Source organism: Nothobranchius furzeri, chromosome 5 (genome assembly GCF_043380555.1).
Source record: "Nothobranchius furzeri strain GRZ-AD chromosome 5, NfurGRZ-RIMD1, whole genome shotgun sequence".
NCBI classification, from domain to species: Eukaryota; Metazoa; Chordata; class Actinopteri; order Cyprinodontiformes; family Nothobranchiidae; genus Nothobranchius; species Nothobranchius furzeri.
Genome location: NC_091745.1, coordinates 74,134,319 through 74,148,305, shown reverse-complemented (window position 1 = coordinate 74,148,305; position 13,987 = coordinate 74,134,319). Strand labels below are relative to the sequence as shown.

At 40.9% G+C, this 13,987-nt stretch overlaps 1 protein-coding gene across 2 annotated transcripts in view; it reads right to left on the bottom strand.

Moving 5' to 3' along the window:
* The window catches only part of clstn3 (calsyntenin 3), a 31,587-nt gene that overhangs the window by 11,897 nt on the left and 5,703 nt on the right, over positions 1–13,987 (bottom strand). For both annotated transcript variants that reach the window (XM_015950238.3, XM_015950237.3), the window contains exons 4-12: positions 11,752–11,962; positions 11,413–11,621; positions 10,418–10,567; positions 8,519–8,704; positions 8,146–8,433; positions 7,280–7,392; positions 2,201–2,360; positions 1,489–1,548; positions 1,240–1,388 (exon numbers count right to left, since the gene is read on the bottom strand). In XM_015950238.3, the coding sequence (XP_015805724.3) occupies positions 1,240–1,388; positions 1,489–1,548; positions 2,201–2,360; positions 7,280–7,392; positions 8,146–8,433; positions 8,519–8,704; positions 10,418–10,567; positions 11,413–11,621; positions 11,752–11,962 (1,526 nt within the window). The remainder of the gene's footprint in view (positions 1–1,239; positions 1,389–1,488; positions 1,549–2,200; positions 2,361–7,279; positions 7,393–8,145; positions 8,434–8,518; positions 8,705–10,417; positions 10,568–11,412; positions 11,622–11,751; positions 11,963–13,987) is intronic.

Below are 13,987 nucleotides of genomic sequence, written 5' to 3'. Positions count from 1 at the left end.
TGGTCAACTAAAGCTGAAGCGATCTTGGGTGCTGCAGCAGGACAATGACCCAAAACACACCAGCCAATCCACCTCTGAATGGCTGAAGAACAACAAAATGAAGACTCTGGAGTGGCCTAGTCAAAGCCCTGACCTGAGATTGAGATGCTATGGCATGACCTTAAAAAGGCGGTTCATGCTAGAAAACCCTCAAATAAAGCTGAATTACAACAATTCTGCAAAGATGAGTGGGCCAAAATTCCTCCAGAGCGCTGTAAAAGACTCGTAGCAAGTTATCGCAAACGCTTGATTGCAGTTATTGCTGCTAAGGGAGGCCCAGCCAGTTATTAGGTTCAGGGGGCAATTACTTTTTCACACAGGGCAATGTAGGTTTGGATTTTGTTCTCTTCCTAAATAATAAAAAACGTCATTTCAAAACTGCGTTTTGTGTTTACTTGTGTTATCTTTGACTAACGGTTAAATGTGTTTGATCAGAAACATTTTGTGTGACAAACATGCAAAAGAATAAGAAATCAGGAAGGGGCAAATAGTTTTTCACACCACTGTAGCTATCTTATAATAAAGAGATAATGTTGCATAATAATGGAATAATACATCGTTATTTCAAGAAAGCTAAGTCATTACGAGGTAGCCATGTCATAATTACGAGATAGCTAAGACATTAATGAGATATAAAAGATTCATAATTATGAAATATCTCATTGTTATAAGACAACTAATTCATTATTACAACAAAGCCAAGTCATGATAATGAGATAAAATATCATTGTTACGGGATAGCTATGTCAATATTGTGGCATAGCTAAGTCATATTTATTAAATAACTAATTCATAATCATGAAACAGCAAAATCATAATAAGATAATTTCTCATTGTTATAAGCTAATTCATTATTACAACACGGCTAAGTCACGATAATGAGATCTCATTGTTATAGGATAGCCAAGTCATTATTACGGATTAGCTAAAACACAAAATACCACTGCTTAACATTTATAAATGATAAATGATAAATGAACTGCACTTGTATAGCGCCTTTCAGAGTCAGAGAACTCCAAAGTGCTTTACAAGACTACAGCGTATCATTCACAAGTGTTTCTTCTTCTGAACAAATTTGTATTCTTTTGAAGTCATATTAGCTCCTGTACCTGACACAAGTCTTAATTTTAAAATGAAATCTGACTTAAATCTTTGTAATCATTATTTAACAGTTCTGCTTTTGATGTAACGTGGCATCACCTTCATTCCAGACCCCAGAGTCTCCAGGTCTCCAAAGTCCAGTCCCTCCCTACAGGCGTACAGACACTCCACCACGCTGTGGGGCTCCACGCTGCCCGGACGCACCGTCACCCCCGACAACAAGCCGTGGTAACCACCCACATACTTCACTAAAGGGTAAATGCACACAACATTATCCATTAGAATTTAATATACAAACGCCGACATGCAAAAAAGGCAGCTGACGACATTGTGAAACACGAAGGTCACCTGAGTCTTTTCCTTCTGGGATGGTGTTGTTTACTATCGCCTTCTGCTTCTCTTCAGGCTCTGCAGGGAAAACCGGAGGAGAGCATGACGTATGGAAAAAGACAGGAGGAGTAAATCTGAAGGTGCAAAGATGGACAGAATAAATAGCACGCACATGCAGAAGTGAGAAAACTGAAAGGATCTTCAAAAATGCAACCTCTCCTCATTATCTAGCAGCAGCTGCTGCTGCACAGGCAGCAGACAGCATAGATGAAAAACCTAATGTGTGTGTGTGTGTGTGTGTGTGTTCACTGGTAATTGGCAGCCCGTTTCCTGTTTTAACGAGCAGTTTGGGTGTGTCTCACAGCTGTCTGCCCCCCGTGTTGTTCTGCTGCTCTAAATAATTGATAAGTCATTTATATTATTAGACCTTAAAGACTAAACGCAGCCACCGAACTGAGTTAAATGAGTGAGAGAAAAGGAGAGCGATGCTAAATGTCTCAGCCGCTCGTCTCCAGACGCCTCGCGAGAGCCGGCGACTATAGGCCAGGCGAATTCAGCCTGTTATGTTCAGTGCCGATATTCAATCTAAATGACTTTTTGGAAGCGGAGAAGCGTAAAAGAGGAAGCAAACTGCACATTGGCCGATCAGATGTTTTATGCAGGTCATTAAACGCGTCATTAGGCTGGGGGAAAATGTATTCTAGTGAGCATAAAACTTTCACAGTCTTACCCCAGCAGGCTCCAATGAGCATCCTCTGATGGGGAGCGGGATTGGGGATGGCTCCGTTGTCGTGGATGATAGCGGGGTCAAAGGTCACACCATCCACATAGAGTGTCACTGACGGGTAGTGGACACTGAGCGAGAGATGATGCCACTCGCTGTCGCACACCTGCAGGGCAGAGATGACGTGGTGTCAATATGAAACTGATGAATGTTGTGGGTGAAGGAAGGATTAGGAGCCGTTCTTTTTTTTAAGCTAGAGGCTGACCATCTAAAGAGGTCAAATCCTTTCAAAGTGTCACAGGATAATTCTGAGAGGTCAGGAGATCATTAATGGAGTTAACTGCTGCATGATATTCATTAACTAGGTTGTATTTGTATCCCTGCAATAGTCCATCTGACTGGTCCAATACAGTAGATTACAAATGCATGGCACTTGGAGCATAATAGTTCATGATTTATTGCAGTATGTGCAGGTTTTTATGATATAAATATCACAGCGACGAGACAATTAGTTAACTTGTGCATCTTTAATTATGGACAAAACAAACAGTCGCAAATAGGTATGTTCGATACCGTTTTTTTACCAATATACTGATGGAGTCTAATGCTGATACTGATATAGACTGATACCAATATATGTGCATACCTATACTTTAAAAATGTAACATCCATCCATCCATCCGCTTATCCGGAGTCGGGTCGCGGGGGCAGTTGCCTAAGTCGAGAGGCCCAGACTTCCCTCTCCCCAGCCACTTGGGCCAGCTCCTCCGGGGGAATCCCGAGGCGTTCCCTGGCCAGGTGAGAGACATAGTCCCTCCACCGTGTCCTGGGTCTTCCTTTAGGTCTCCTCCCAGTTGGACGTGCCCGGAAAACCTCACCAGGGAGGTGTCCAGGAGCCATCCTGACCAGATGCCCGAGCCACCTCAACTGGCTCCTCTCAATGTGGAGGAGCAGCGGGTCTACTCCGAGCCCCTCCCGGATGACAGAGCTTCTCACCCTATCTCTAAGGGAGAGCCCAGCCACTCTGCGGAGAAAACTCATTTCGGCCGCTTGTATCCGTGATCTCGTTCCTTCGGTCACTACCCAAAGCTCATGACCATAGGTGAGGGTAGGAACGTAGATCGATCGGTAAATCAAGAGCTTCGCCTTCTGACTCAGCTCTCTCTTCACCACGACAGACAGGTACAACGCCCGCATCGCCGCAGATGCAGCACCAATCCGCCTATCGATCTCACGCTTCAGTTTTCCCTCACTCGTGAACAAGACCCCGAGATACTTAAACTCCTCCACATGGGGCAGGACCTCATCCCTGACCCGGAGAAGGCATTCTACCCTTTTCTGAGGGTAACAACTATTTCAATTCAAGTTAGGCCAGTTTTGCCCATGACAGCAAAAATATCTCAAAAAGTATACATTGGGTCTGTTATATTTTGACATTTTGAAGGAGATGAAAATTAGCTGAAGAGTTTGATGTATGATTGTGTTTCTCAATTATTTCATTTTATATTTTGTACCCCCCTTTGCACGCAGACTCTCGCGCCCCACCTGACCCTCCCCTGCGTCCCCTGGGGGGGGGGGCACGCCCCACTAGTTGAGTACTACTCATAATATGTATATATAATATGTGCATGGTATGTAAAAGTTGTGTAAGAGCAGTAATGGTTACCAGTCATTTCCGATATTAGATCTTAATCGGACATCCCTAGTCACGATCATTTTATTTAATCAGGCTGTTTTAGCAGTTTCTATCTATTAGAGACTTTCCATCAATTTTAGTGACATAAATTTTCTTTAAATGGGGAAAAAAAGCTATTTGTACATTGGGCAAATGAAGCTGAACACATTCTCACACCCAAGGCGTCAAAATATGACGCGTGTGACCAAGCCTCAATATATGACGAATCGGGACGCCCCAGCGCGTCAGTAGACGATCAGGGACAGACAGCTGACGTAGCGTCCCAGAGCATCGGTATCCGACGCCGGTGGTGAGACGGACATTAGAACTACTTGTGAACTACTTAACCTTCCCCTCACCCCAATCCTAACCTTAAGGTCATAGTTTATAGGATTGGGGTGAGGGGAAGTTGAAATAGTCGCATAATGTCAGTGTGACCGCGCGCGTCAAGCAGTGACACCAGCGGAGCCACGTGACCCAGCGTATCCCAGATCGTCGTCTCCTGACGCGCTGGGGCGTCCCAATTCGTCATATATTGAGGCTTGGTCACGCGTCATATTTTGATGCCTTGGGTGTGAGAATGTGTTGGAAGCTGAAGCGAGGCTAACCAAAAATAATATATTTACTAAAATATACATTTTACATGCTTTGGTGAATATTTCATAGAGCAAATATAAAAGCTAAAGCAATAAAAAATGAGACGGAAATTACAAAGATGGGGTCGAGAGTAAAAACAGGACTAACAAGATAACGTGGCTTAGACAGAAGGATTTTACAGATCAGCTCATCTTCTTTTAATCCAAGAGACTTCAATCTGTCTGAGACCGGTGGATTCAGTCAAAACAAACCTCTTTCCTCCTGCACAAACCGAACCATCCAAACTCACTGAAACAAGGACTTTACTGAGATTTTTATTTTTATGTACGTCTGAAGCACAACTCTCTAAATGTGCATTAAATATTTTTAAAGCTACTTCACAGAGGCCGTAAACCAGATGCACACAGCTATATGTAGACTTAACCTTGCAAAGTCTTGACTATAAACTAAAATGTTCAGCTGAGGCAGTGTGAGAACAACATAGCAAATACTCCTAGCAAGTGTTTGTGTGCTGATTACAGTGACATCTCGAGTTTTTTTCTTGTCCTCATACTATTTTTAGCTGATTTATATGAAGGAGAGAAAAAATATCCACTTGAAACAGTGACTAAAAAAGCACACACACACACACACACACACACACACACACACACACACACACACACACACACACACATATATATATACTGTACATATATATATATATATATATATATATATATATATATATATATATATATATATACACATAGCTCCTTGATAGTGTCTGAGGAAAACACTGGCATTGCAACATATTTTCTGTATGATCTAAATACTGAACCTTTCACAGGTAGATAATGTGTCCAAAATATCCACGAGACTGAAGCACGTATCACACGTATCACACATTACATTATATCCCATCTCATCAGCTTGGAACGGAACAGGTTAGACGGAATCATTTTGTATCGTATCGTATTTTTTATATCATATCAAATAACATCACCATCATCAGAATGGACCTTTTTTTTTCTTCATTTCATACCGTATCGCATCATATCGTATTGTATCGTGTCGTATCTTAGCGTATTGTATCGTAGTGTATTGTAGCTTATCATATCGTATTGTTTTATATCATATCAAATAACATCACCATCATCAGAATGGACGATTTTTTTCTTCATTTCATACCGTATCGCATTGCATCGTATCGTATTGTATCTTAGCGTATTGTATCGTAGCGTATTGTATCATAGCGTATTGTATCGTAGCATATCGTAGTGTAATGTAGCTTATCGTATCATATATGAAATCTGACAGTAATGGATCAGATTGTTTAGTTTCATATCACATCACATCTTTAATCATGTTGTTTCGAGTCACATGTATGGTATATCTTCACTTCACAACACATTGGATCTATCTTATCGTATTGTTTTGTGTCGCATCTCATCACATAAGAGCGATCATATCATATCATATTCTTCTTCGTATTGTAACGTATTGTTTTCTTTACTTTCATGTTGTATCGTATTGCATTGCATCACATCTTATCGAAGATTATATCATACATTGAATCGACTGGATCATATTGTTTTGTAAAAAACTTATCACACCATGTATTACATTGAATTGTGTACTGAATAATATTTCATTGTGTCATATCGTCTCATATTGTGTTGTGTTGTATTGCGTTGTATCTTAGTATTATATCCTTCGTATACTGCTTTTTAAATCAAAATAATAATATTGTTAAGTGCCATGCTGTTCAAAACTGCAGTGAGTCATAGATTACATCATACTGTGTCACACCGCAATGTCGTGTATCATATCACCCTCAATCATGCCATATTTTTTTAAAATGTACCATACCATATCATGTATCATATGTTTTGTGTCTTTTTGAAGTATTTTCAGTTATGAAAAGAAGTCAAATGAAGACTTCTAGATGCTGACGAGGCTTACTCGTGTTGTCATGGTGACGTATCATCTCATACAAGGTCAAGAGGGAATGTTCATTAGAGGTTCTGTAAACATCTCTCAGTGTTTGTTTAAAAACAGCTAATATTTAAAGGAATTAAACATAAGAATAAGAATTCATGTTGAAGGTGGAAGAAAAATGTTCTGTACAGTCTGTAATCGATGCAAAAACTGATTTCCATCTTGTTTTTACTATCTTTTTACAGGTAACAAACTGTGCAGTACTTGAGTAGGACAGCATTTTCTGAAGATGGATGATGCACTTAGCATGAAACAATTAAATTAGCCAGTAATCCAAGGAAAGCATTGAAAACAAAAGGGGAATTTATCCACTGCAGAAAAAAATATTAAAGGTGCATTATGTAGAAATAAAATAAAAAGGACATCCTGTGGTAAAATGTGGTTACTGCAACCACTTCAAACAACTCTGAAGCTTTTTGCCAGCCGTCGTCAAATTACAATTGTTGACACTTCAGTATTAGCTCGCAGGAGACACAGCAACCCACACTCACTGATGGTAAACAGCAGTTACATCCCTCCTTCCTTTCGTTTGAAAAGAGGAAAACTGACAATCCCCGCAGCCAGCTGGATATGAAATATGTTTCAGTATAACCTTCCTTAAAAATGACTGAAACATTACACTCTTTTGGGGTTTTCTCACTGTAAAATTCTCACTATATTCTTACACACTGCACCTTTAAGGTTCATTTGTGTCTTTTTAACATGTTTTATAAAACATCCGTACTTGAAGCATGGCACAGAAATTAAATGAATGACAAAATCCCCTAAATTTCAGCTTAATTGTATGACTGAAATTGAAAAACAACATGAACATGGTATTTTTTTTCCTGTACCTGCTCTAGTTTCCACAAGAACTTGACGGGCCGTGCAGCCGAGACATCCGGCCAGTAAAAGAGGGAGAGGCGGCAGCCGTGGACAGAGAGGGAGTAATGAGAGTAGGAGTCCTCTGTGGAGCAGAAGAACAAAGGAGTAAAACCATAATTGGAGGATCTTTGTCTTTAGGGAATAAATGCATGAATAAAAATGTGCACTTTTACGTGATCGTGACTTTTGAACACCTTTGCAAGAGAAAGTTTAGCCTAGACATCTAGATGGACAGCAGTCAAAGCAAAAATGATTTTGCTAGGATGGCTTGCCAAGCTTACACTTTGCATGAGTCACACACATGGACGTAATTTTTTTTTTGGGGGGGGGGGGGGGGGGACATGTCCCCCCCCACTTTTTCGGAAGTCAAGTTTTGACCCCTGCACTTTTACCATCCGAAAACAATATTACGCTATATTAAATTGACACTGGTTGAGCTCTAGGACCAAGCAGAAAACAACCGTTTATGTTGAAGCCTGCTTCCCATTAGAGCATACTGTAAAGATCAACCCCCCACCCCCCGTTTCCCCCTACTTCTAAAGTGAAAATTACGTCCATGGTCACACATGATATTTTCGGACACAATTTCAGCATTTTACAGTTTTCCTCAAGCTTGCTCAGTTGGACAAATCTAACAGCTGGAAGCTGAGTTCTACTTACAAGAACAACTTGATTGCATGTCTTGATCATCAGCTTCTTATTTTAGGGCTGTTTTTACTCTCAGTTTAGAATATGAGATGATGACCATGATCAAAACAAAACATGTCAAATAATTTGCATTGAAAGCCTTCAAACTTTAGCAAAGAATCGTTAATGTCTATTGAGTGCAACTCACCATTCTTGACAGTGCTGCACACAATAGTCTCCTCCTCCTTGCGATTTCCTCTGGATTGAGTGGTTGAGGGCTGGAGGTTAGCCCCGCCCCGACGCATCCACAGCTGAAGGGTAAAGTGGTCGCCTGACAACGCGGACACAATCAAGTCAGGCACCACAGCAACATGATTGGACCCGTTGAACGAGAAAACCAGAGATGAATCCGAAGAAGGGAGAGTGGGCAGAGCTGTGGTCCAGTTGGCTGCAGGCGACGGAGGTGGGAGGAGGTCTACTTCACCTCTGACGGCACCTGGGGAAATATGAAAATACCTTCATTTAAAAAAAAGACTTTGGTTTAAAGTAGATCGAGTTTGTAGGTGTTGCATTAAACTTACCACACAGTCGTCGCACTGATCGGTCAGAGTAGCTGTCCCTGTCGCAACCCTTCCCAATGTGGCCGGTCTGGAGCTCTACGGTGGCCTGGATGTTCCACACGGTCTCTTCACAGGTCTCCAAATGCAGGCCGGGGAACAGAGGAATGCTCCCTGACCCAGGTGTGTACTCTACACGCTTCGTCCATCCTGAAAAAATAAAACACCACAGGATTATTATTTTTATGCGATATTTAAATGCAAGACAGACATCAAAGATTAAAAATGTTTGCTCATTTTGAACATTGATCATTGCCACCTGTTGCATCACCTTTCTTTAAACCGTTTTTATTGTTTAATATTCACGGTTCTGTCACAGATGTACACGAGCTTCCTGTCGTGAGTTTGATTTGTTGCCAACTCAGTGACAGAAGACGGACTTAAACTGTTGGAGGACAACAAGCTTCTCCTGTGACGCATTTCCAAGCCTTCTACTTAACCTCGAATCGAAACTTTGTGAGAGGACGTTCATAAATCCTACTTAATATGACTCTGTTAAACGTTGTTTTATGTCTATAATAGCATGGCCTTGTGGTAGCATGAATTACTATAATAAATAGGATTTCTCATTTCCAGGAAGGACGTTCTTGACTTTACATCAACCTTTTTATTGTTAAGCTTGTGATCTAAAGTGTTTATTCCCAAATATCTCTTCTTCTGAGTTTCAGAGCCACAATAAAAGAGGCTAACTGGTTCAAGGATACAATCCAAAATGTCTGAACAAAGGGAACATAATTTCTGTATCTATTTCCTAAAGATCAAGTTCACTTGTTATTGTTTTTTCAACACATTTGCAGTGGTCTATAGCATAAATAAATGCCTTGTAAATTGATCTCTGAAGGAACAAAATGTTTCAGGAAGTAGAAGTAAGCCAGTGCAGATGCAAGGAAAAGATGGTTGGTTTTAGAGTCTTGTTTCCTTACATTTGGACATCTTGGCTCTGATTTGCTAACAGCAACGCAACTCTACCACTGACTTTGTTTGCTTTGCAAAGTTGATGTTTTATCTCCACAAATATCTCAAGCCTGGAGGAATTCTGCCAGGTTGTGGAGTTGCTAATGCTAACAGTTAGCCAAGATGTGCTCTGCTCTCTCCTGGATGCTAAGCCAACAACAGCCTTCCTCGTCATGAGCCAAGATGGGTGAGTCCATGAATGCTAATTTTCAGAGTGACAGAGATCTGACTAGCTTTTCTAATCTGAGATTTTCGCTTTTAGCTTGCATGCCAAACTCAGAGTGACCATATTTCAAAAATAACAATTAAATGAACAGCTTCTCTGTGAACTTGGTCTTTAAACTGTTTGATAATGATCCACAAGTTCAGGTGTGTGATCAAAAAATAAAGGGGATCAGGGCGTTTGCCTGCATTGTTGGAAAATCTCCTTGGAAAAAAGTGAATTACCTTCCTTTTATTTATAATGAGGAATAGCTACAGATTTATAAGGCTCCCCCTATAAATTGCTAATAAATAGTTTAGAGACATGTTATTTATGAATCTGTAGCTCTTTATAAATCATTCAAATGTGTTTATTATGCAACAACTGAGGGTCAAAACAATAGAAAATGAACCAGTTTCTTGCAAAAATACATACTAAATGCATTATAAAAACTTATGCAGCGTTACCGATCACTTAATATCTATAAACCATATATTAGCCATTTCTAATACCTTATTGTAATTTAATATACATTTTTAAATCCTCAAATTTATGACTATTGTGAAAAATTGTCATTGTGGAGAACATTTTCAGACCCCCTCACTCAGTGGAATACAAATGATCCAAAAATCACCACACAACTCCAATAAAGCCTCTCCTGAGTCATACTAGGAAATAAAATCTGGACAGAAAAGCAGCTAGATTACCAATCCAGCCGGGTTTGCAGGACGGTTTGACCGTGACGACGACCTGGGCGTCAGCCTGAGCACGATTCTTTCCACAGTCGAAGGCGGTCACCCAGAAGGTGTGAACGCGCTGCCGCTTTGAATCCAACGGCTCGGTGTTCTTAATGTTACCTAGGAGATGGAGCGACAAAAGAAACCGAGAGCATGACATAATGAGACAAATAGAAATAGAAATTGTGGGTTAGTCACCAACCACGAGCTTGTGTGACTGAAAACTCGGTTTACAGCAAAAGCCGCAGGTATGCGTTAACGCGGGCAGATAACGAACACGAAACAGGTGAAAAACGAAACGCTTTTCCTGTTTTTACAGATAAAGGTGAACAAACAGTGAGTATCTGTGAAAGGCTGACAGCGCTCAGGGTGCCGGCTGATAAGCAGCAGGTAGGAAGTGAAGATGCTTTGACGTGATGAGACGAGAAACAAAGCGAGTGCTGGAAACAGAAGGAGAAACTACAAAATAAACAGAAATAAAGAAGCAGGTGGCGTCTGAGCGAGGCAGAAACAAAAGGTCTCTGTGCTGCTGTCTGAAAGCAGAAAGAAGCCTCTCATCTACGGCAGAGACCCCTTAGAGTCCCGCAAATTTCTGCAGAGTCATACTAAAGCCGCTGTGTCACATTACAACAAGGCCGCAACTGATCTCCCACCAAGCTGTCCATTGATGCCGAAGAATGAAACGTCCTTTTCCTTTTCCAGAGAATAATCAGATGACTTCAGCAGGGAACAAAAATATGTTATACTGAACCCAGCAGCTGCAGTGGAGATTTTATAAAAGCAGAACGAAAGTCGGCCCCCACAAAATCAATTTTAACACCTTTTGGTTTGCCTGGAAGTGGCGCCAGGGCTGTGAAACTTTGTGGTGAGTGTTTCCATGTCATCACAACACGAAATGAGGATTTTACTGACAAAAGTCTAAATGTGTTTATGCTTTTCGGTCTGCGAGAGAAGAATCGGCTCACCGTCGTTGTCAATAGCAAAGGGGACATTGGGAGTGATGATGTCATAGAAACAGATCTGGCTGTACTGCGGGGAGCAGTCGGCATCCAGAGCCTCCACGCGCACGATTCGGTCGAACAGACGGTCCTCTGGGACCGAAGCCTCATAGCGACGTTCCACAAACACGGGGGAGAACTCGTTGACGTCGTTTACACGGACGTGCACTGTGGCCCTGAGGGAGGGAGTAGGAGGAGAGGAGAGACAACAGGAAGCTGACTAGCGTTTGCGGCAACTAGTCCTGACTCTAATGAAGGTTAAAAAAAATAAAAAGGTAATTTGTAATTTTGAAAATCTGGTCTGACTTGTGGGATTTCTTGCTGTTGACTCCATCGGGTCCCTCCCCACAGTCGTAGGCCTGGATGGTGAAGCTGTGCTCCCGCTGGCTCTCACAGTCCAGCGGCTCCTTGGACCGGACCAGACCTTCACCGGTGGAGCGGTCCAGAACCACAGCTTCAAACTGGACTGAACCTGACCCCAGGGGACCATTATGAACCCGAAACCCGCAGATTTCACCTGAGCGGGCGAGAAAAATGTTGAGTGAGACATTTGCCACACGTGCATGAACACATGGACTTTTAAAGTGATTTTTAGACATGGAAACAAAAAAATCCAGTGATTGTTTCTTTTTCCTTTGTCCTGATTACTGTAACACCTACCTGCCACAGCTACTGCTCATTTAACAGCTACAAACTGGCCTCCTTCTGATTAATCGCTGTTGTTTTTCGTGCCTTTTAAAACTCCCCGTGAGCTGCATCAATCATGCAATCAGATATTTTGTGCAAAAATATTTAGTGAATTTCCATACGCTGTTGGAAATCCAGAAAATAGAAACGGAAAGAGGCTTTGAAACAACTTCACTGTTTAAATCCATCGTCCTACATCAGTGCTGTCCCCTAAAACATCTGTGCAACCAATTCTTCAAATATTGGGCTTTTTGTCCTATTTTTACATAAAAGTTTTAATTCATAAAAGCTATTCTGATTGCTAACTTTTTCACTATTACAAAAATGTTTTCTAAATTAGGAATAATTTCAGCAGAACTCTAATGAAGTTGCATTTAAAGGGACATTAAATGCTAAATAGACTTTTTGCATCATTTTGTGCTGCCACATGGGCCTCTACTGCCTCTACTAACACTCCAAATGTGGAAAAATCATCAATTTGTTTTCTGTTAGTGTTTGGTTTTAGGAACTGTGCACCTAAACCAAGCTATTTCAAAAAGTCCCTGATTGTGATGTCACAAACATGGATATTATTACCATGGAACCGCCTCTGATGTTCAAGAGAGAGAGCTGCTGCTGGAGGAGCGGCGACTCTACTCAGAGCTACTCCTTGATATTAGAGCTTCTCAGCTTATAGCAGCCAATCAGGGGATGGGTGGGCTTGACCAGCTCCAGTTTGTTTTCTTAAAGTGACAGAGCCCTGAAGCAGCTCATTCTGGCATACCTTCATAAACATGATTTTTACTGACTATAGAACTATTATAACTTAAGAAGAAAAGGCAAAATGTGTCATCTTTAAAGTTAATTTTTTTAAGTATTAAATTTTATGGATGTTTCATTTAATAATCTACCATCCGGACTGCAGGCAGCACAATATCTCATCTGGACCGGTCAGAGCCACGTTTGTGTAACATCTACAGAATTTTCTTTCCTAGTGTCTTACAGAAAAAAGTACTTACTCTCTTTAAATTGTGTTGTTTTCATGGCAGCACCATTTGCTCCCTGACCAGAATACACTGATCAGCGATGGTATCTCCAAAGTTGTCCAAGCTGTCCATAACATGTGCGCCAATGACCCCGATACCAACCCGGATTCTGGTTTTATAACACTGATAACAGCCCAGATGGTCCTCATCCTGTTCTGCCTGAAGGACGCAGCATCTTTGGTTTCCCAAAATAATTTCAAATTATGACTCATTAGACCAAAGGTCAGCTTTCAGCTTTTTCTTGGTTGGTCATGAATGAGTTGTTGAGTTTCTGGGATTAATTCACATTTTTATGCAGATTTTTCTGTCTATCAGCAGGAATTATTTAAAGAAGGCGTTTCTGAGATCGTTTTGACACACTGCTCACCTGGGATTGTTATCATTTATTATAATTGCCGAGAAAGTTCACATAATTGATAAAATTATGATGAAAATCCCTCATTTGCTGCAATTTTGCTTTGAGAAGTGTTTCTGAATTTACTGGATTACGTCAGATTAACCCCATTTTTAACTGATTTTACTGACCTGATTAAATCTGACTAGACCTTTCTATCTTCTATATGCCTCTTAACACTATTTTAATACATTGCTGACAGTAAAACCAAAATTTCCTAATTTTTGTCCAATTTTTAAAAATCATTTCAGTTACAGCTTTTGAAGTGTTAATTTTTATCAAACAGACTCTAACTTGTCTGCAAATGACTGACATGTTTACTGTTCGCATCACGCAAACGTGTTTGGGTCAAATAAAACTTAAAGTGCAAGTCACCCCCTACCAGAGTCTTACTCCACTCTCACTTCATGTTTGAAAAATGCAACAAATGCTGTTG